We start from the raw sequence: 21,300 nt of genomic DNA, 5'->3' as shown, positions 1-21,300 counted from the left end.
TAATCAATCTCTGTAACTTATTCCTCCAGGTTTAATGTATGCATAATGAACTTGTGGCAAAGAGGAATGAAGACAGATGCACTCATTTGCATGAACTAACTTATTATATAGTCAAGGTTGCTGGGGAAATCACTGCAGTGAAACAGTAAAATGCACAGCTGCAAGAATATACCTATGTGAATTCCTCCTTTGTCTAAATTGCCATGTATTCCACAATTATCACAGAAAGTGAATGGGCACCACATAAGCACACATTAATACTGCACGTATTAGCCCATGATCAGGCACTGAGCATCCACAATTGCCATTAGCTCACTGAGAAGACTGGTGCTCAAAATCTTCTTTGTCTTTGTATCACTGTACAGCTCAAGTGCTTTGAAAAATTGCGGTAGGTTTAGTCACGTGACTATAGCAATCATGACTGCATAAATCATACATTGCTTGCATGTTCCAAATACGACATCAAATGCATTAACCTAAAATAGCTGAACTCCCTAACATCCATTTCCAGCTTTTCTTTGCAAAAAGGCACTGTGATTTAGATTTTAGATACAGAGAAAAAAAAAAAAAGGGAGGGGGAGTACTTTTTTATATGTCAGATTAACACTTGGACAATAACAAATGATTTAATGTGCTTTCTTTTAATTAATTACATACTGACAAATAAATGGACCAGAGGTCTAATTACAGACTGATACTAAAATCTTTGGGGATGCTGCTCCAGTCCTTAACTTACATCAGGTACTCAGAATTAACAGTTTGCTTTTTTCCTAACCAACAGCCTGTGCTATAGTTTAGACATACATATGAAGGATACCATATGCCAAGCATGCAACCACATTTAGTGCTTCTGTCACTTTGACAACATTATTTACCTTAGCACAGTGAATGAGAGTGCATCGTGCCAATTTTAATGCACCCTATGAGGCTTAGATTTATGCCAACAAATGTCTGCCATGCTAGAATCTGTTTTTACTCGTAAGCACACACTAATCAGTTCATTACAAGGGACAGAAAGGTCAGCAATCACTTATGGGTATAATGTTGGATTTCCTACAATTAGGCTCATATCCTTCGTAGGAGAGCAGGAGAGCCTGCTGGTGGTGTCTAATATTCTCTAAACTGAAGAAGCCTAAAGAAGGCTAAAAGCATCACTAAAAGCAAATGTTTCTAGAGAGGTTCTATTGTAATTCCCACAATTTAGCTTATTCTGAAGGTCACCTCCTCCACAATTTTTTTGATTGAAAGTAAATGTTCCTGAACAGAACTATCCAGTAAATGTATTTGTCCTCATTTTTTTTCTTGGCGTTTGTAAAATGCATACAACTCTTGTACAAATTTTTCTTCTAAGCTTGCTCTGTATAAATGTCTTGAAGGTCCCACCCCACAAAAGCCTCTTCTGCTAAGGGCAGATTTACTTAAAAAAATTTCACTCCAATGTGTTTATGTGAGTGTAACACCAGAGCCCCCCACCAGACACAAAGTCAAAACAAGAAAAAAGGTGCCAATAAAATTTAGACCAATTTATCAAGTTAAAGAAGAGAAAGAGCACTTCCGTGGTGATGTCACCATGCCTACCCTGAAGCTTTGCTCCTTTACAAGTACTGCAAAATTCATACCTCCAACCAGCCTGTCTTCACCAGCAACAGTTTCCAGGAAAGTCCTGGCTTATACATCCACAGAACACCTGCAGGAAGAATGTGTGCTCTGGATGGATGTTCTTCCCCTCGCTGCTTTAGCAAAGTCTACAGCAAGTGATGTTCACACTATTACAGTTCTGTACAATCATCGTGCTTTTCTCCAGTGAAGACCCATAGCAGATGACAACTTATACATAAGAAGCAGCCTCCATGTTACTTCTCCAGCTCACAATGGAGATAAGATACCCGCCAATGTCACTTCCACCACGTCTAAGAATATTTTATATCATTTTGATATTATAATGTTTTATTTTTAAAACTGCATGTATTGGAAGAATACAAGATGCGCCCTGATTCCTTCTGATCCCCAGGTGCCAATTATTAGTCAAAGTCATTTTAACAGTGTTGCAAATACATTGAAATCTGCACTTCATCAGCATGTAAAACATTCTAAACTCAACTCCAACCTTCTCCATAAGGAAATAAGGTACAATAAAATGTATTCACAGCCTGTCAAAAATATCCAGAGTCTCCTAGCACCCATAGTACAGACCACAGAAAGCGCATCCTACTGTACATTACAATCATATTCAGCTATTATCCCTGCTGGCTTACTTAAACAGTTTGCCTATTATTTTCAGTGGCGTGGGGTTAAATAAGTCGAACTCCATGATTTTTACTGCATTCCCATCCACTATCTGCTCTCTGTTGCACCATTACCTTTAGTTAGTGGTTAAGGAATAAAACTCTTGGATTTTAATGGTCTCATTAGAGGTTCCTACCATCCTTAACATAAAATTACAGAAAAGCCTTACTGGGCATCTGGTTTTGTGGCTACAAGTTTGTAATGACTTTCAAATATACTTGCTACATTTTTTAATTTTCAATTCCAGAACTAATAACATATCAGAACCCAATCTGAAAACTTCTTTAAGAGCAGATGTGTTTACTCCCACGTGACTATATCCCATGAAAGTTATTTTAAACATACTCTTCCAACTGTACTGCAGCACTAGCTATTTTTGATAGATTTGGTCTTGGTCTAACAGCAAGATTTCCCTATATGACCTCCTATCAATTTTCACTTTTGTTTATATTAGTATTGTTCTTGGGATCAATATTAACAGTATATAATCAAATGTGATCACCCATGGTTTACAGCGATACCTAAAATCCAGCTTCAGCATGTGTCCCGTGCCTTTCTGTAACACTGAGTTTTTACTACCACTGAGGTCAAAGCTCATTTTTTGTATCATTTATCTGACAAATGTTTAGGGTCACAATGTCATTCTAAGATGGAAGTCTTGACAGAATCCTTTCTCACAGTTAACTATTATGCTGACCTGGTTTGCTTCACTGATAAAATTAATCAGCGCTGAAAATGAGTACCTGTTCCTGCCTGGATTGATATTCACTGTCCTTCCACCAATGTTTTCTGTGGATAAAAGCATAAAAAGCACTCTATTTTCGCTTCATTCTTATTTTCTCCTATTAAAACACGCCTTTTATTTTTTGTTCTGTACTCTCTCTGTACTCCCTTTAGCTCATTAGTAGGTGTGACTTTACTGAACAGCCTGTATACATTTCTTCACACAACATCAGTAGATCCCAAGAACATGCAGATATAACATAAGAATGATATCTAGAATATGGACAAGGATAATAAATAAAAAAGATAAACATCTGCATTCTACTAGCCTGTATTTCACCTAGGAAGTTAATAAAGTCTGCCACTCCAGTAATATAAGAGATACTAAAGAAATGTGCCAGTAGATTAATTATGAAATTAATGCAGACAAATAGGATTTGGGAATCCTGACAGCTAATCAAAACCCTCACTGGGCTGAATAACACAAACTGTGACCATATAAATAAAGCAGTTTTACACAGATTCCTTACTACACCTTTGTATTTAGAGATCATCACTTAGATGCTTTATCTCATTCTTATGAAAAGATTCAATGAGAATATTAATAATCAAAGAGAGGGCAAGAGAATCAGAAAAGACTTTTTCAAATAGTTAAGGAAACATGCCTGGGAGCAGAGGATTGGAGAAGCATGATCTGTTTACCTTAACAAGGGGAAGATTAAAAAGTGATTTCATAATGAAGTGCCTATAAAGGACAAACTGAATTTTGATGAAAGATGACTCTACCACAAATGAGGGGAAGCAGAAACTACACAAATTCAACCTAGAAAGAAAAACAGTGAAGTTAATGGGTGTTCCCCTAAAGCATAATTAAAACACAAAATTAAACAGAAATAAATTCAGGGATATCATGTATTTTGTTTAGATGGCCAGCAGGGTCTCTTTTGGCCTACTAACTCCTCCAAAACTCACAGCTAAGGGTAAAGTTAAGATATAAACTGAAAGGATAAGTGCTTTGTCCTTACCACTGCATTTTTAAATACAATGGAAACAAAACCTAGTGTGTAGCGATGTTATAGTTAACTTATGGTCTTACAAAAACAGGAAGTTCAACTCCTTTATTCTATGCTATGATGCATAAATGCACATCGTTGTGATCAGGAAGATGCATAAGCATCAAAACAGATTCTCTTCTTTTGATACCAAAAAGAAGAAAGAGCATGAAAATGTTATTAAACAAAGAAGAATATTAGCAGTTGCTTTTCCATCAACATGAAATACATTAAACTACTTCATATTAACCAAATGGACATAGAATCTTATGACAAAACAAAAAAAAAAAAGAGAATGCATATTATATATATATAAGAATACGCCAGTTATTATCTGGATCTGGGATAGTATATTTTGGTGTCAAAGAGCTGTTATCTTGGTAGGTGATGTATTATCCCCTTGCTATCTCCATTTCCTGAATTTATAATCACTGCAGAAACTGAATGGGAGATTCATAAAAAACAGACGAAAAGCACACATTAAATCCTGTAAATAGGAATCAGAAAATAAACTAGAACTAGCCTACCACAACAATGTCATTAAAAAGACAAATTATCTATGATGTACAAACAAAATAATCTAACAACTGCAAATGATAAAAAATATTCTCAACTTCTCTCCGTTGGGTAAGACTAACAAACCATCTAGTCCTTTTCTGTATTGCAAAGCAAGAAGAGGAGACAGAGAGCTTGGCTGTTTTGTACAGTCCTGTCAATTCCCCAACACCTGGCACTGTGATAATGGACTCTACACTCCTCCTCAGTCTTTGTAGAATTTATTTGTGAATCTCTTGCTGATTAATTTGTTTGACTCTTTTTGAATCTGGTCTGCATGCAGAAATTTGCTGCTTACTCTCCCTGTCTGCTGACAATCCAAGAGGATCATCTCAACCAAATGATGCAGAAATCAGTTTTTGTGTTGAACCCACATTTTTGCACCAATACTGGATTAGTAATAATTTACAGGACAGCATGTAAACAGATTTCAAGTGAAAATGATAATGCACAAAAAATTTCTAACACATTTCCTAAATTTTGAATATACTGAGGAACCTGAGCATCCTCTCAGACTTTTCTCCTCATATAACACCACTTATCTTAAGACCGTCTCCCTCCATTAGTGCTCCTCTCCCAAACCCCAGCCTTGCTATCATGTGGAAATATAGTGGTCTTGAAGAAGTCAGTACCAAGCTTCAGGTACCCAGTTACCTAAAACAAAGAAACTGGCATGTGCACATAACTGTTCCACAGGAGACTGTCAAAGTAAAGTTTCACAACTTCTTGGTGGACAACAAAAGTTATTGGGATTGATGAGTCTTGCATTCAGCCACTGACTGTGATCGGTTACAGGCGGTTACAGATCTCACTGTGCTCATCCCCTCTTACCATGACTTTTTTAATGAGCACATAGCTTTCCCCACCTTTCCAAATTCACCCAGCCTATTCAGTTTCTCTTTCAGAGACCATGCTTCCATACCCTTCATTCAACCTAGTCTTGATCATCTATATTTCTGCCTGTTTGGCTTTTCCTGGTTTCTCTCTCCTCACATGGCTTCTACAGCCTACTCCCTCTTCCAACTGAAGCCTGTAAAGGGGAATAAATTTTTCAACAGACATCACCAACCCTTTGAGTAAAGCAAATGAAGTCAAGCATCACAAGGATGCTTTCCCTGTGTGGATTCTGAAAGCAAGCTGAAGTCATGCAGGAAAACACCCAGGAGATGGCACTTCCAACCTCAGGAAATGCCCTGAAGCTCCACAATATATTTTCAGTCAGAAACAGGTAATGGCCTCAAATTACAGCAGGGGAGGTTCAGGTTGGATATTAGAAAAAAAAAATTTCTCAGGAGTGAAGAGGCATTGGCACAAGCTGCCCAGGGAAGCCATGGAGTCTACAACCCTGGAGGTGTTCAAGAAACATGCAGATGTGGCACTGAGCCGAACTTAATGATTCTACGATTCAACTAACAAATGGCCAGTAGAGTACATATAGGAAGGATGGTGCCGAGACACATTTGTTGAATACAGAGCTACCCTCTCAAAATTGCCACCTCTGCCCCCAAATGCACATGTATAGTAAATGTAGAGAGTTAAACAGTGGTGAGAGTTTTTTTACAATGTTCTCAGAGACATATTGGATTTTATCTTTATCTATCTTATTACAAATAGCTAAATTAATTCCACTGGGAAAAACTGCTGCAGGAATAATTAAGTATAATATATTTTGAAAGCCTGAAGTTTGGTAAAATTATAGACAGCTAAACTCAAATATGCATAAATGAAGGTGTTCAGTACCATCAGCTACAAAGACTGTTATTGACTGCACCCATGATCAAAATTTATATAAAACTGAAAATATTTTGAAGACATTTATCTTCTCAGACATCATCACGGTGGTCCTGTATCAGCTGGATATTTCAAAAAGAGCATTTTCTTCATTTTTTCTTTCATCTAACATGAAATGAATGGGATTAGATCTCTCTTCTAATTCCTTTCAGTACTGAAAAGCATTAGTGTGGTAATGTGATTGTTGCTCAGTAAACAAATTTTATAAATAAATCAACAGAAATCTTGTTTGGGTAAGAGCTCAATGAGCTTTTTTCATTTTCAGTGAGAGAGATTCCTTTTGGGTTTATCAACATACACAAAACCATTCCATCGAAGTTATTCTGGTGGATCTGGAGGGACAAGGAAAAAGTCTCCTCTTTTTCAATATTAAATGTAAAAGCAAATTCAGGAATTTCCAGCTGAGAGAAGTAAAAGAGATGTAGCTTTGCAGATGCTGCACAACCCATTTGATAAACCTCCAGCAGGTTAAACAAACACTCAGCAAACAGGCAAGACTATAAATGATACAGCAACTGCAGTCTCTCATCAAACATGAAAATCAGCAAATGACTTTGCGGATATAATAAACACCTCAAGTGCAGAAAAGCTGACTAGTCTGTGATCTGCGTTTCACAGGTCAGAGCACTTGCTTCTCCTAGGAAATGACCCATGATACTAAGCCATCATATTTGTGACTCCAGAGGTCATCGTTAATGGATTTCCAAATGTTAAAAATATCTTCGGTGGCAAACCTGAATATTCTGTGCCGATGTTAAAAAGCACACAATAGAAGTGTCTATGAAACAAATGCAAATGGAGGAAAAAATGCTTGTGTAGATGCAACTTCAACTTCCTAGCTCTGCATTTACTGATAAATAGATGCATATGTACATAATTTTCAGGTTTTACTTCTGTAATGAGCTCTTTTTTCTACAATGGGAACTACAAAAATGGAAGAGGATGGTACTGTGGAGGTTTCCCCAGGCAAAATGTGCTTTATATCTACAAAACCAGTTAGCCAGAAGACTACTTAACATTCTGGTAAGGAACAAAGGATTAGGCAGATAGTGCTGCATCTGTGAAACCTGAGTGCTTACTAAATCTGAAGTGAAAGGCAAGACAGGTTGCGATGAGGCTGAGGAAGGCAATGAGGGTAAGTTACACAATGTTTCTGGAGAAGGTGGCGGTCCCATGGCAAATCTCTCCAAGGGGCCTACAGATCAGTAGAACCCCAGAAAGCAGACAGGATCAATTCCATCATTGTGGCTTCCCTGGCACTGGAGCCTGGAGGGCTCCTACAGAAGGAAAGTAACAGGGTAAACTGTAGACATGAGAACAGCTGATTTTGAGCACACGTTGTCTTGCCAATGCTGTGTTAATCACAGAGGAAACAAAACTCCTGAGATGTGTCTGTGTGTAGAAAAGCCTCCAGCCAAGGAGACAGATCATCTGTCTGTCAGCGAAACTGACTCAGACTGTAAAAGCTGGGCTACAACCAGAAAAACCTGAGAGTTGTCTTCTGTCCTGAGCAATGGCATTAATGAAACTTCTATCCTCAGATAACATCGCAGGTTTGAATTTTTATTTTAATCCATGTGGATTTCTTTTTCATTTCCTCCTATCTCTCTGTATTACTTTCTATATTTCTGTCTTGTTTCTAGGATTATCTTGTAAAAGAAAAATAATACACAATGTCTATCCTGCTATTATATTATATTGTACAGACCTTCTCACTGAAATTGTAGCATATCACACACACACATTAAATTCAGCTACTGCAGCATTATATTAGCAGCTCAAGCATGTCATAAAGAGTCTGCATGTTCTGGCTCTATCTAGCCTACGGTGGATTGTGGAAATACATATAATTTAATTTTTTTTAATTATTTTTTTTTTTGTTATAGCAAGGTATTCTTGTTTTTAGGGTTAAACTGATACTTCTGCATGCTACCAAGGAATGACAACCATACCAAGGGAAGTCTTGAGGTCTCTCAAATTCTTTGGTTTCCACCTGACCTACATCCAAGCTGATGGGTTGAGGGCAGCAGACAAACCTCTCAGGAGAGGCACATTTGGTGCAGCCTGAGACACGACGTGAACATTTTGCTGCACATCAGGCTGGGGGTCAGGGAGGAGGAACATGGCATTCTTCCATGTTTTCATGAACAGATGATGGGACCTAAATGTGTTCAGAGCCAATGGACAGAAGAAAACTACATTGCTGCTTTCGTCTGTAATACATATTGTACATCTGAACATCACAGAAGCTGAAAATTCCCAGGGAGTTAATTACTGTTGCTACTACAAGAATCTACTATGCCATTATTTCTCCCAGGAATATTTTGTGTCCTAAGCCATTACAGAGGATGCTACATCATACAGTAGATTGTTTGCTTGTTTGGTTGGTTTGGCAGCAGCTCTGTAAATATTACCTCTGCATGGCATTGTATGATTTTTTCGTTTGTACGTGATCCATTCCAGCTCAGTAGTTCACAATTCAGCATACACTAAAATTGAGTTTGTTAACATTTCATTTTTATATAAAAATTCTGTCACCAAGCTCCTCAAAAAATGAGGCTGCAAGACTGATAATCATGGTGATAGCAGAGCTGCAGATGTGCCTAGGGCTGTACATATATTCTGTTCTCCCTTCAGCTTGGTGGTGAGCTCTGTTTTTGAGATCAAACACAGCACCAAAATAGGAAAGCTGTACTACAGCGTGCTTCAAAGAATCAGGTACACTGGCAAGAAGGTGCACTACTCATGTATGTACAAAGGAACTGAGAAATATGGTCAGTTTAATTCCAGGCTTCAAAGTCTTTATAATTTTCCATCAGAGCAGAGTGACCTACTTTAACAACCGACCTGTTAAAGCAACTGTGCAATTGCGTACAAAACATGCAAATGATTAATAATAATCATCGTATCTCAGAGAGGAACACAGACTCCCATGGTGGAGAAAACATCAACGGAATGCTTTATAACACCCAGTTGGATTTCCTGCAGGGTTGGCATGTACTCTTGCTATAAAAACAATCCGCCAGTTCAGCAGAGCAGACACTGCTGTGGGGTAGGAGGATGCTGGGCGAGCTGCGGGTAGGTGCAGCAGCTCCAGGGGTCTCGAGGGTGGCTGAGCTGGAGCATGAGGGCTTTGTGGGATCAAAGGCAGCGTGGTGAGGACTGAGACCTGAAGGAGCGCTGGCTGGGGGTGTAAGCAGTGATGCAGACAGGCAGCTATGTTGTTTCTTCTGTCTTGGAAAAAAAGAAAGCTCCTCTGCTTGAGAAATACTCCCACTGTGTCCTCTCATTATTTGCTGCCAATTCTTTGAACTGGAATTTTGTTTAGAGAGTGAGAGCTCCAGGACTGGGCTTTCCCAGCTAGGCTGTAACACTGGACTTACAGAGTTCCAATGGCCATCCCAGAGCACGTGGTGCACCGTGGCTGTTCTGAGCCCCTGAACACTCTGAGCCACAACACTTCACATTTCTGGAACTCTTCCATAGTGCAGATGTCTGCATCAGTAGATTCAAGAAGTAAAAATCATTATTTTTTCAATTTAAGGTCAAATATATAACATAAAAATAAGCTCTTCCCTTAAAAATACTCTTTTGACCCAAACAAAACTATTTGCGGAATTTAACTAAAACTTTAATGATTTCAGCCACCAGAAGTAAAACATAGAGAAGATGGATCATTTCAGCTCTTTAAAATTGTTTTTTTTTTTTTCCTAAATTGAAACTCCTCAGAATCAATTAAAAGCGTTTACAGAATTGGGCTAAAACCAAAAATCCCTCTTGCTTCAGGTTTTACAAAGTATTTTAATCAGCCTCAAATTTACAGTGCCTTTCTTCTAACACGTAATTATTTTCATGCCTGTGTGATTTTTGCTCTAGGTTTCAGCAAGTGAATTGAAAACAGACAAATAAATTAAGTGAACAATTTACACAGCATTAGTGTCAACAGATTTCTCCACATTGTTTCAACAGATAAGAAGGTATTGGATTTTAGTCTGGAAGCATGGGAACAGCTCTCCAGGCCGGTCCACATTCAGCACCCAGCACATGCTTATCTTTAGCTTATGTTTCAATATCATTACTGCTGGAATATTTAACCCTGTCTATAAAGGTCTCACAGGAGTAGGTTACAAAAGAAAATACATCTTTGACTCAAGTGCTATTGATCCCGAACTTGCTCTGTGCCAAGCACCTATTTGGTCTTGGGCACACCGATTGTAGCCCAGGAATCCATGGGAACCTCGGCCATCTAAACCTAGGGATCAGCCACTGTGAGCACTAGATACTTTATCTTTAAATAGCAGATGTTTCCATCTGCATCTGTGATACTGAGGAAAGGGTCTCACCCATGAGCTTAAAAACACACTGTTTGCATTGACGTTGTCTAAGCATTAGTCTGGCAGTGACAGCTTCCTGGGTGAGGTACAGCATGCAGCCCCACTGCCTCTGTAGCCTACTGCATGGGCAGAGTAGCAATAGCCCTTATAATAAGAGGGCTGTTCTGAAAGTAATAGTGATGACGATGCTGAAAAAGTGTTTTATGACTGAGAACTTGCACTACCTACTAGTGTTATCATGCTCTTTGCACTGTTGTAGTTTCCATGGAGATAAATGGGAGGCATTGCTTTCCGAGCACCCTATGTGCCCCACTAACAGTCTAAAAGGTTTAGAGAGAAAAAAAAATGTTTATTTCTTACTTTGCACAACACTGCTTGTCTTGTTGATGTCAACTCAAGCCTCCCTTTTACAATTAAGAAATCCCGATGGTAAAGCTAAAAGAATGTTTCAAACAATCATTTATATATAATGACAACACCTACACATCTGCAAGATTAATTCCAGCCCTCAAACTGCAATTACATGAATGCCCATAATTTGATTTAACTATAATTTCATCAGTTCTGTAAATCCCTTTGAATGGATCTGTTGCTTGTTGATTTTGTGCCATGTGAAGACATGATAAATATGACATGTACCCTCATCACATGAATAATGTATTCTGCATCTTAAGTGAGCCAGTTCTGCTCCAGAGAGAAGCTTAATCCATTCCCTGCTTCTGGGGATGAAAGGAATTAAACTCAGTGCACTGATTTCACAGTTTGTGCTCATTTGACTTTAATTATTTCAACCTTTTTTTTTTCCTGTAAAATAAACCAAGTCTGAGATCCATGTAACCTCTACAGCATTATGTTACTTCTTTGTGCATTTGGTCTTTGCTCATCAACACTGCACTTTCAATACAGTTACACAGGAAAGGATAAAAACAACATATTGGAGTTAACAGTTGATACAGCAGTTTCACATCCCATAGTGATGAAAGGTCCTTTTTCTCCTATCTGGCCAAGGGAAGGAGCACTGGAATCCTCTTAAGTCAATATAAACGTTACAAGAAGGAACCTTCACCAAGCATAGAGAAATGACACAACCCTGAGCTACACTGAAAGATTCAGATCATGTATCCTGGAAATATTTATTTACTAGCATCTTTTCACAGACTATTAAACCTGTGCAAACCAAAGGATAGGATCATTCACCTTTCAAAACAAACAAACAAGTAAATAAATAAATAAATTATCCTGGCTGTAATGGCCAGAGCATTCCTTGGGAACGGATAGAAAATCTGCAGTCCATACCTCAGGAACGACAGGAGCATCAAGTGGCTCAGACAGCTATGATGTCAAAAGTACTACTGGGCTTCATGCCTTAAAAAAAAGCACATTGGGAATGTAATATTGTACCAGGCATACAGTCTGGAGGAAATCGCACTGAATGGTTTTCATACAGCATATGCCCTCCATGTAAGGATTACTGACAGTAACTCCAGCTGACACCACTTCATCCAAGTTGCAAAGAATTTACCAGAATAATCATACACCTTCCCTTCCCAAAGTTGTTTAAAGCTGACCTACATACTGTCAGAAGGCAGATCCTAACCCCAAGCAAAACCAAAAGCAGCTGCAATACTATCTGTCTCAACCTAGCACTAGTAGGGAATACAACTGGTACTCCTCCTGCTGCCAAAATGCTTTGGTGGGATGTGTCTGCATTCTGTGGCAAGAGAAACAATAATGTAGATAAACTGCCCACAGACAAGAAAGATTAGATGCTATTTAGAAGGACAAATTTTCTAGGCGTCCAAAGGGATATAAAAAGTTCAGGGGATATTTCCAGGAACTCCACTCTACTCCTAAATGTTGGTTACTTCACAAAATACTGCTTAGTTTTATAAAGGTATTCATGAGGCAGGGACGCCTCCCTCTAGACCAGGTTGCTCAAAGCCCCATCCAGCCTGGCCTTGAATGCTTTCAGGGAGGGGGCGTCCACAGCCTCACTGGGCAACCTGTTCCAGAATCTCACCACCCTCACAGTAAAGAATTTCTTCCTAATATCTCATCTAAACCTACCCTCTTCCAGTTTAAATTCATTTCCCCTTATCCTGTTGCTATCTGCCCTTATGAAAAGTCTCTCCCCAGCTTTCCTGTAGGCTCCCTTCAGGTACTGGGAAACTGCTATAAGGTCTCCTTGGAGTCTTCTCTTATACACATGTACACTAAAATTCCAGAACATACAGTTAATTTTTTAAGAACTCAAAATAAATGACTACTGAGCATTTGACACTCCTACCTAAATGATCTAAAGAAAAATTCAACCTGTTCGACTTCCATCAAACCTTCTCTTTAAAGAATACAGCTGAAAATCTTCAGTTCTCTGTTATCTAAAACCATGAACTTCAGACTGTACTCAGACCATAACGTAAGTAATTTGTAAATACAATAACCACACCATAAATTTCAACTCCTATGTTCAAGGTGAAAAAATTCACAAGATCATTATTTTCTTTAAAGAGGTGATTCAGTATGCTAAACATTAGTGATGCATGAGCTACAGAATTATGTTAAGTGGTGTCCACATAGACAACTTGATTCACTCTGAACAACAATGAATCTTCATTTGTATTGACTTGGAGAAAGAAATCTGGTTGCTGCTTGCATAATCCTCGTAACAATGAATGCACACCGAACAACACAGTTGATTTATTTCAAAACAGGATTTTCATGATTGTATTGTGAAAATAACAATCTGTAAATCACTAAGATATTCTAAGTAGTCAAAAATATTCATTCTGAGCAATGGTAGATCATCCAACTCTCTTAACTGTCTCACTCATGCACAAACACATAGGTACGCAGAGGGCATCTACACAAACTGTACCTTGGCCCTTCAGAAATAATTCAGTTACTGTGATGAGATCTGAGCCTGGCAATGATAGAAGTCTGAGCTCTCTTGTATCTATAACCTCTGTGAGGGATGTGTGACTTCCTTCCATAATACGGTCACAGAGTGCATAGAATATTATGATTATTCATTAGAAGGTGGGCGACATGACCTTACAGTTTCTGATTTCTGTTTCAATACATCTTTCCTTCCAGTCAGAGGTTACTGCTCTTGAGGTGAGAATGGCAACATCAGTTTTTCTGCCTGTGCACAACCTTTGTCAGTGTTCATTTGTTCTCATTAGCTGATCCCTAAATTTCATGTGAGGTGAAAACTCCTGTAGGTTGCTGCATAGCATATATAATATTGCTGTTCATTGGTACATTGTGTAGACTTGTTTGAAGTAATTATAAGACATAAAGGTTTGAATATCCCATTGATTTGGTGGGTCCAGCACTGAGCGACTGGATGACAGAATCCATAAGGATGGTTTATGTTTGGCAGAAAACCACAGGCAGACAAGACTTCGGACAGCATTCAGTAATGGAATTATGAGCCAATCTCCCTACACCATTGAAAAGAGATATAAAAGAACAGAATTCTCAGGGCCTCCGATGAAAGAGCTATTGTGATCAACATGTGAAACGTGCTACGAAAGGCAGATGCAGAGATGTTCCCCATACTGAAAGCCCCAGGGAACCTAACTGTAGAAAATTTGTACAGTTCCAGTGGAACCTTCCTTACAAATTACTTGTTGGCAACTTTAGTTCATTTGCTTTTTATAACGAGTTTAATTTTGATTAGTATTACCTTGCTGTTCACAAACAAATCACATGTTATAAAAAGCAAGGCAAGTCTTACCTGGAATACTCTGTCTCCTCACAGACAGTGCTCCATCAGGTGTCCTTGCCTGGTTTGCAGACTTTGTGTAAGGACTCTCATCTAAACAGAAACAAGCAAAGTTGCAGTTACCGATAAATATAGTGTTAAAAACAACAGAATTCTTTTTAATCTAATTACTGCAAATTAGCAATGCAGAGTACAAGAGCTAGATGAGGATGGATACTTCTGAATTCTGATTCGATGCTCAATGCCATGTCGAGCCTCAATGACAAGGGCTCTGAATAACACAGCTGAAAAGGATAAGGTAAAGCTCAGATCAGAGAGAACGATTTGTTGATGACAGGCTGGTTATGCAAGGCCTTTTTCAGTTTTGAAGTAAATACAGAAACCTTCATTTTCCTCATGTTAAGAAGCTCCATGTGTCCAAGACTCCAGTAAGAGCGGGACCTTCCCTATTCAGAAGTATTCCAGAACCTTTTGAATATTCTGTCTGTAGAGATGCTCTCCTTTTCTTTTGGGATCTGCCAGAAGACTCTTCATTTTCCATAGTTAACAACTGAGTGAAGAGAACGCCTGAACACAGTTGCTCAATACGCCGAGCACACTTACACTGAAGTACAGCACTGTGGCAGCCTGTGTCTAAGCAGGAGGCTCTGAGGAACACCTACTGGTCATCCTGTAGGCATCAGAAGCTGCTGCTGGTGGGCCAAGAAGATGAGCTGTCTATTAGAGGCAGCACAAGGCAGAGGTAGGCACTTCTGTATCCCTCCTGGGAGAAGGGTGGCCACGAGGAGAACCACCAACCACATAGTAGCTTTAAAAACAGCAAGCTGTAAGCTTGGTAAAGAAATGTGCATGAAGGAGAAGATATAGTAGTGTGGATCTTATTACTTCAATCAAAGGAAATGAATCACAGGAAATTAGGTTTCTGGCTTGCTTGTGCTTTAATCAAGTGCTCAAACTTTTAAAACATTATCAAATCCTTCTGTTTATTATTATTCTGCATTCTTCCTTCAGGTTGTGAAAGACTGATCACTTTACAGCATGAGTATAAATATAGATATAGTAACAAGAAAGCTGAATGATTTTTGTTGTTTTATTTTAAAGGCAAATGTTCTTTGCAAGGACGTGTATGTTGACATACACGCAGCGAGTAATGGAGACCATATACTGGTAAAATATCTCAACAGACAAATACCATTGTCTTATCTACAGAAAATGAACTGCCATTGCTTTGGGACTATATTGTTACAAGGAGAGAGGTAACAAGCTTGGTTATACTGCATGTTAATACAGGCTTGAAGAAAATAAAGCTGTCAGCTACCTGAGGTACACAAGAATAAAAGAGTATTAGCACAGACCCAGCTACACAGGTTAAGAAAAAGGTAGACATGTAAGTGGAAAATCTAATATTGTCACATATGCAGTATAAACATATCCTTATGGAAGTTAAAAAGAAAAAAGGAAAACTGAAAGAATTGAACAAGAACTTCCAAAGGAAATAGGATCTTCTTTTTCTGCCACAGAAGAGGCACAGATGAGCTAGAAATCAAGCTAAGGGTCTCCAAATAGTCTTACTATCTCATGTCAATACCAAACATTGGGATCATCAATAATGTGACTGAGAAGTCGTATGTATTATTCTTTATTCACAGGCGCTGAATGTGACAGCAGATATTGTGAGACAGGCATTTTTTCTGTTAAAAAGTGGGCAGGAAACATAATACAATCTCTCAGGAACTGATGGATGGTGATGATTTTGGGGCCCTATTTGCATGCGTGCTCTCCCTATGCAAAATCCATCAGCTCACGGAACAAACAGCTTTCTTCTAGTCAGACTCTGTACATTTACATTATTCGCATCAGACTAGGGAGACGGTTAGGAAGGAGAGATGAACGTCCACATCTAGACCTTTTTCACTGAATCTTTGTCAAGAGAAGATGAATAAATCAGCTACAATCTTTCGCTAGAATAGGATTTTCCCAAAATTGTACTACGCTGGGAGTATATGTGGTGATCCTGAGTTCACAAAAAAAGATGAGCCTGCAAATCTTTCTGGTTAATGGCACGAGGGAGGGAAGGTGACTGTGCATGCAAATTATTTGCAAGGGAGCAGGAACAAAAAGTCTAGTCTTTTGCACATAGCAATTGGCAAGTACGAATGCTGAGACTTTATATTCGAGGTCACTAGCATTTAGGTCTAGCACTAAAAACCTGTCAGGTATTTATGTCGTTTATGTACTGTTAGGTACCGTAGGGATGTAATTATGTTTTTTAACCTCTCTACAGATTTCCATAGCAAATAAAGAGGCATAAAAGATTGCTTCCTAAACTTTCGAATTCTATTAATGCAAAATATGTTCAATTATTACAGAGGAAAAAACAAGTCATTGCCTCACTGTTGGATGGGAAAGTTTCACATTGGTGAAAGTCCCCAGGACAATGCCCATTTAAGAGCAAAATCGCACACAGAGATAACAAAAATACAGTGTAAAGAACTTGCAGAAACAAAGGAAAACAAATATAACCACCTGGAGGAGGAACACACTATTATTTGAGACAGAAGAGTAATATGAAGATACATGCAGAAGTATATACCATCTTGAGAACAGAATACAATAAAGAGACAAGAAACCCCTGGTAGCCCTGAAATGCCAGACACCATCATACTGTCAAAGAAGGAAGAAATCTGTTTGCCTACATTAGCAAAGTTGTTTGTATGGCAACGAGAATTTACAAATCAAATCATAATTTATGAACCATCTGCTGGAGGGGACCATGTTTGGCAGAGAAGATTTTTGCAAACATGCAAAAACATCTCCTGGTATCAGTGCTTAGAGGGATTTGTTCGAGTGCTTTGTGATTCCAGCTTTGCCCTCTACAGCACAGACTCCCTGGAGATGAAACTCGACCCAGTGAGCCAACACGCTAAAAAAGCAAAGGATTAAAAGAGTATGAAGTAAGCCCCAGAGGAGGACAGCAACTTGGAATTAGGTAAAGGTGAGATATATGTAAGAAGCCACCTATACAAAGTGGAGGAGGTCATAGGCTGGATTCAAAAACATAAATCTTACCTAGCTGCACTCCTAGAATTAAAGTAATCTGATCACCAGTGGGGAGAGGGCTTCAGCCTGTGACAAACCCTTAACTGGGGCTGCAGAGCTCCAGCTCTGCCTGTTCCTACAGGAACTGCACTGCTGGGGTCTGTGTTTCCGACATTGGAAACAGTATAGCTATGTGGATACAGTCTTGGAACTGTATTAATTACACCACTTTTTTCCTCCTCGTGTCTTTTGGCTAAGGAAATAAACAGCCCAGAGTAACCAATTTCTAGGAGTCAGTCGGTCATATCAAGGTGACTGCTATGCCAGCAGATCTTTGCCTAGTGACTGCAGGAAACAAGCCCTCTTACACTGCTCGCAGGTGAGCTCATTTTCCCATAAAATTCCTAGTTTGTGTATTTTCTGAAGTTGTAAATGTGCAATAGTGAACAAGTTGCCTGCTGTGCTAATTCCCCCAGTTCCTGCTGCAAAGCCTTCCAGTTACGGAGATCCTGAACCAGCAAAGTGAAATCAACACCCTGGTTTCTCTTCACGCTCATCCTCATGAAAGCAATAGCTCCAAATACAAGTAACAGTGGCCAACAGATCATCCTCACAAAGCTCTGCGCACAGTTCTTCTAATTAAAGACTGCAAAGATAATGAACAAGTGAATAGATAAGCAGTCCTACTGCTTGCAGTTACTTCTGTAAGCTTATTGCTTTTAACTATTGCCTGTGAGGCAGATAAACAACTCTTCGCACTTTCCTGCCTGTTTTATACCAGTTGGCTTCTCTCTCTGTAATTGAATGATTCATTCTTTTAGTTAGGGACCATGCTGTGTCCTGTTTACATCATTCTGCATTGCTCCTACTACACAGGGGGACCTCCATCCAAGGATGAGGGCTCCATACGCTCTTGCAAACCCAAAGTAATGTAATCCTATAAAGATGATATGTGTGTGCATTGTCCAGTGTATGAGTGCTTGGGATTGCACTAGTAAAATGATCATTTGTAATCTTTAGATATTTGCTATTTTCAGTTTAATATCCTTTGAACAATATCAGCTGGGGACACATAAGAGGGAACAAGGAAAGTCTAAAGATATTTCCTCAAGTGCCAAGTCCAGGCATTCAGTGTATCAGGAGGTTTATGATCACTGAAACATTTGTGTGTCCCTCAAGAGAGCTGTGAAAGCTACTGACACAAGATTGTTGTTTACAGCTGTGGTTAAGGCTACAAACACTCTCCCTGTGCCAATCTCACAACTGGTTGGAGGACTGAAGGAGGCACGACCAGGTGGTAACTACTGAACCCAGAAAACGTGCTCAGGTTCTGTGCTTCATATTTTTCAACAACTTATTTATATCTCATTATGGGATAAGCTGTACTTTGGCCAAAGGAGAACTGTTTATAGCGTTTAACCATATGTTTCTTAAGTAGGCTTCAGAACTCAAGCAAGTAAAACCCGAGATGCTGCATAAATGCTCCTCGTTGTTCTTTTCCTAAGCATCTCCAATTAATGTGAGTCCCAAGACTTCACAAGAAAGTACATTACACCTTCAGCTTGCTCAGCATATTGGAGAAGTAGGATTGCCTGCACGTGTTGTTCCTTGCGCTCTTTATGACAGCATGCACCTACACTAGTAGAGAATCACATACCTACATAGAGCATGGCAACATTCCAAGTTGTAAAGATGATCATGGCTGAGAGAATATCCTTGAGAAGATTAGTTTATCAAAAATTAAAAGCACCAGTGTCCCATATACTGCTTCAGGCATTCATAGATCTACAATATCACTTTCATTCTTGAATCTTCTGTAAAAAGAACTTACTATATCCACTTCTGAATAAAGAAGAATACTTTTCATTAAAAGCAACAGATTTTTATGAATTCTGTCAGTACAGCACGAATTATCATAGGTTCCCATACTTGATGTATATGAAAAATAACCTACATTTCACCTTTAAATGACATAAGCTTAGCATTCTCAAAAAGCATTATTTCTGGCTTAGTATCACCCCGGTGATAGTTGGTAAATTCTGAGCCACAGCATTCTTTGTTAGCATTTTGCAGCTGGAAGCCGATGCCTGTAGTTCACAGAAGTTCAAAACCAGAGAGGCATAAACAGAACCATTCTTCTAAAGTCAGATGTTGGAACAGGGACTCAAGTCCCAGCCTCACATTTACAGAGGAGTACCCAAATTCCCAGCTTCACTGTCATTCCATCTCTCTCTCTCATGAGTGTTTTAAGTAAGTCATACAAAGCAAATTTAAAGCTGCCTCTTCCACAATCAATTTGAAGACTTGCACTTCATGAGGCAGAACAGAAAATCTGAACTCGTTAGATCCCGTTATCTCTGTGAGTTCTGTGAGTAGCCCAATCACTAAAAAGATATAAAAAGCAAAATCATCAGGATCATTCTGAGAACACCTCTGATCTCACATAAGCTCATCTCTTCAGTCTCAGTACTTTGTTTCTGGCAAAAATTTCAGATCAAATTTTCTATGTTTTGCTAAAAATTCTGGAAAATGTAATTTTTAGTTAAAATTCACAGTAATGAGAAGGAAAAAAAGATCTCATAAGGGAAGCTGGAACTCAGTATCAAGTTCTACTATTCACACTGTCCTATGGCTTCCTGCTGGGAGGACTTCTGATGAAGACAGTGGACAAATCCTTTCCCCTGAACTCTGAAGGCAAACAATTTTGAATGAGAACTGATAAAGTAACTCTGAATATTTATGCAATACCCTGATCAATGTAACCAGTAACAGTCACAGTCAAAAGATAATTACCAATACAAAATTCTTGGAAACAATTAATTGAACGTATCTGATAGCTGAGTTATATGAAGGATATTACTACTCAGACTTTAATACTTCAAGCATATGAAGGTCAGTAAGTGTCCTAAAACTCTGATAAGTTTTACAGAAAATAGAGGTGTAAGTGTACTCTAAGTTTACCATGCCTGAGAGGAGAAAGCAAACAAAATTTGCTGGGAAGGGGAGAGAATTTGGAATTTTCCTTTGGCTGTTGGTGGGAGGTTTGGCACAAATGTTTCTAGCCTTGTGTAACCTTATCCTTAGAAACTGCTATTGACAACATTTGAGAGAAAAATATATTGGAGTATGTCTTTTCCTGTAAAAGAACATTCTAAAAGATTTGCTTTTAAATAATGCAAAAGTCTAGAGACAAATTAACATCTTGGAACGTTCATTGTTACCAGGATGCCACTACTGCTGCATCAAAGTGTAATGGATGACTAGCGGCTGAAAAAAAGGGAGAACATTAGCTAAGTTCTTTCAGTAAATGTATAATGCACGGATTTTGAATGTATACGCTTCATGAAACATCAAAATGTCAACAATCTTCTTTGCCCATATGCTAATCCTTTCAGACTTGTTACGGGAGCTCCAACCATGAAAGAAAGCATTAATTTCTTCTACTGGTGCAAAGGAATAACAATTTTTCAAGTTCCTTTAACAGCTATGGCCTCAGTCACTTCCAATGAGACTGGATTTTTCAAATGGCAATGCTGCTTTTCAAAGTAATGCTTAGAAATATTGAAAATTTCCTAAGAGCTGTATGTGACAGTCATTAACAAACTAGGCTCCAAGTAGGACAAATATGAATGTATTTAATTTTAATCCTTTCTAATCAAACTCTCTGCTCAGTGCACTCCAGCACTCTTTATTAAGAAAACATAGGGTTTCAAGTGATTTCATAAGTAGCATAAAATTATGAGAAGGATGAGTTATTATTGCTGCTCTGGTAATTTCCTTTCCTATATTTAGC

General features: G+C 38.7%; 1 protein-coding gene across 2 annotated transcripts in view; it reads right to left on the bottom strand.

Moving 5' to 3' along the window:
* Window positions 1-21,300, bottom strand: part of GRIP1 (glutamate receptor interacting protein 1) — a 199,836-nt gene that overhangs the window by 80,419 nt on the left and 98,117 nt on the right. For both annotated transcript variants that reach the window (XM_065743300.1, XM_065743301.1), the window contains exon 2: window positions 14,481-14,561. In XM_065743300.1, the coding sequence (XP_065599372.1) occupies window positions 14,481-14,561 (81 nt within the window). The remainder of the gene's footprint in view (window positions 1-14,480; window positions 14,562-21,300) is intronic.

This window comes from Cyrtonyx montezumae, unplaced genomic scaffold, assembly GCF_038088225.1.
Source record: "Cyrtonyx montezumae isolate F1298 unplaced genomic scaffold, pur_monq_1.0 scaffold_3, whole genome shotgun sequence".
NCBI classification, from domain to species: Eukaryota; Metazoa; Chordata; class Aves; order Galliformes; family Odontophoridae; genus Cyrtonyx; species Cyrtonyx montezumae.
Note: the sequence above shows the minus strand (reverse complement) of the source record. Positions and strands in the feature narration are given on the sequence as shown.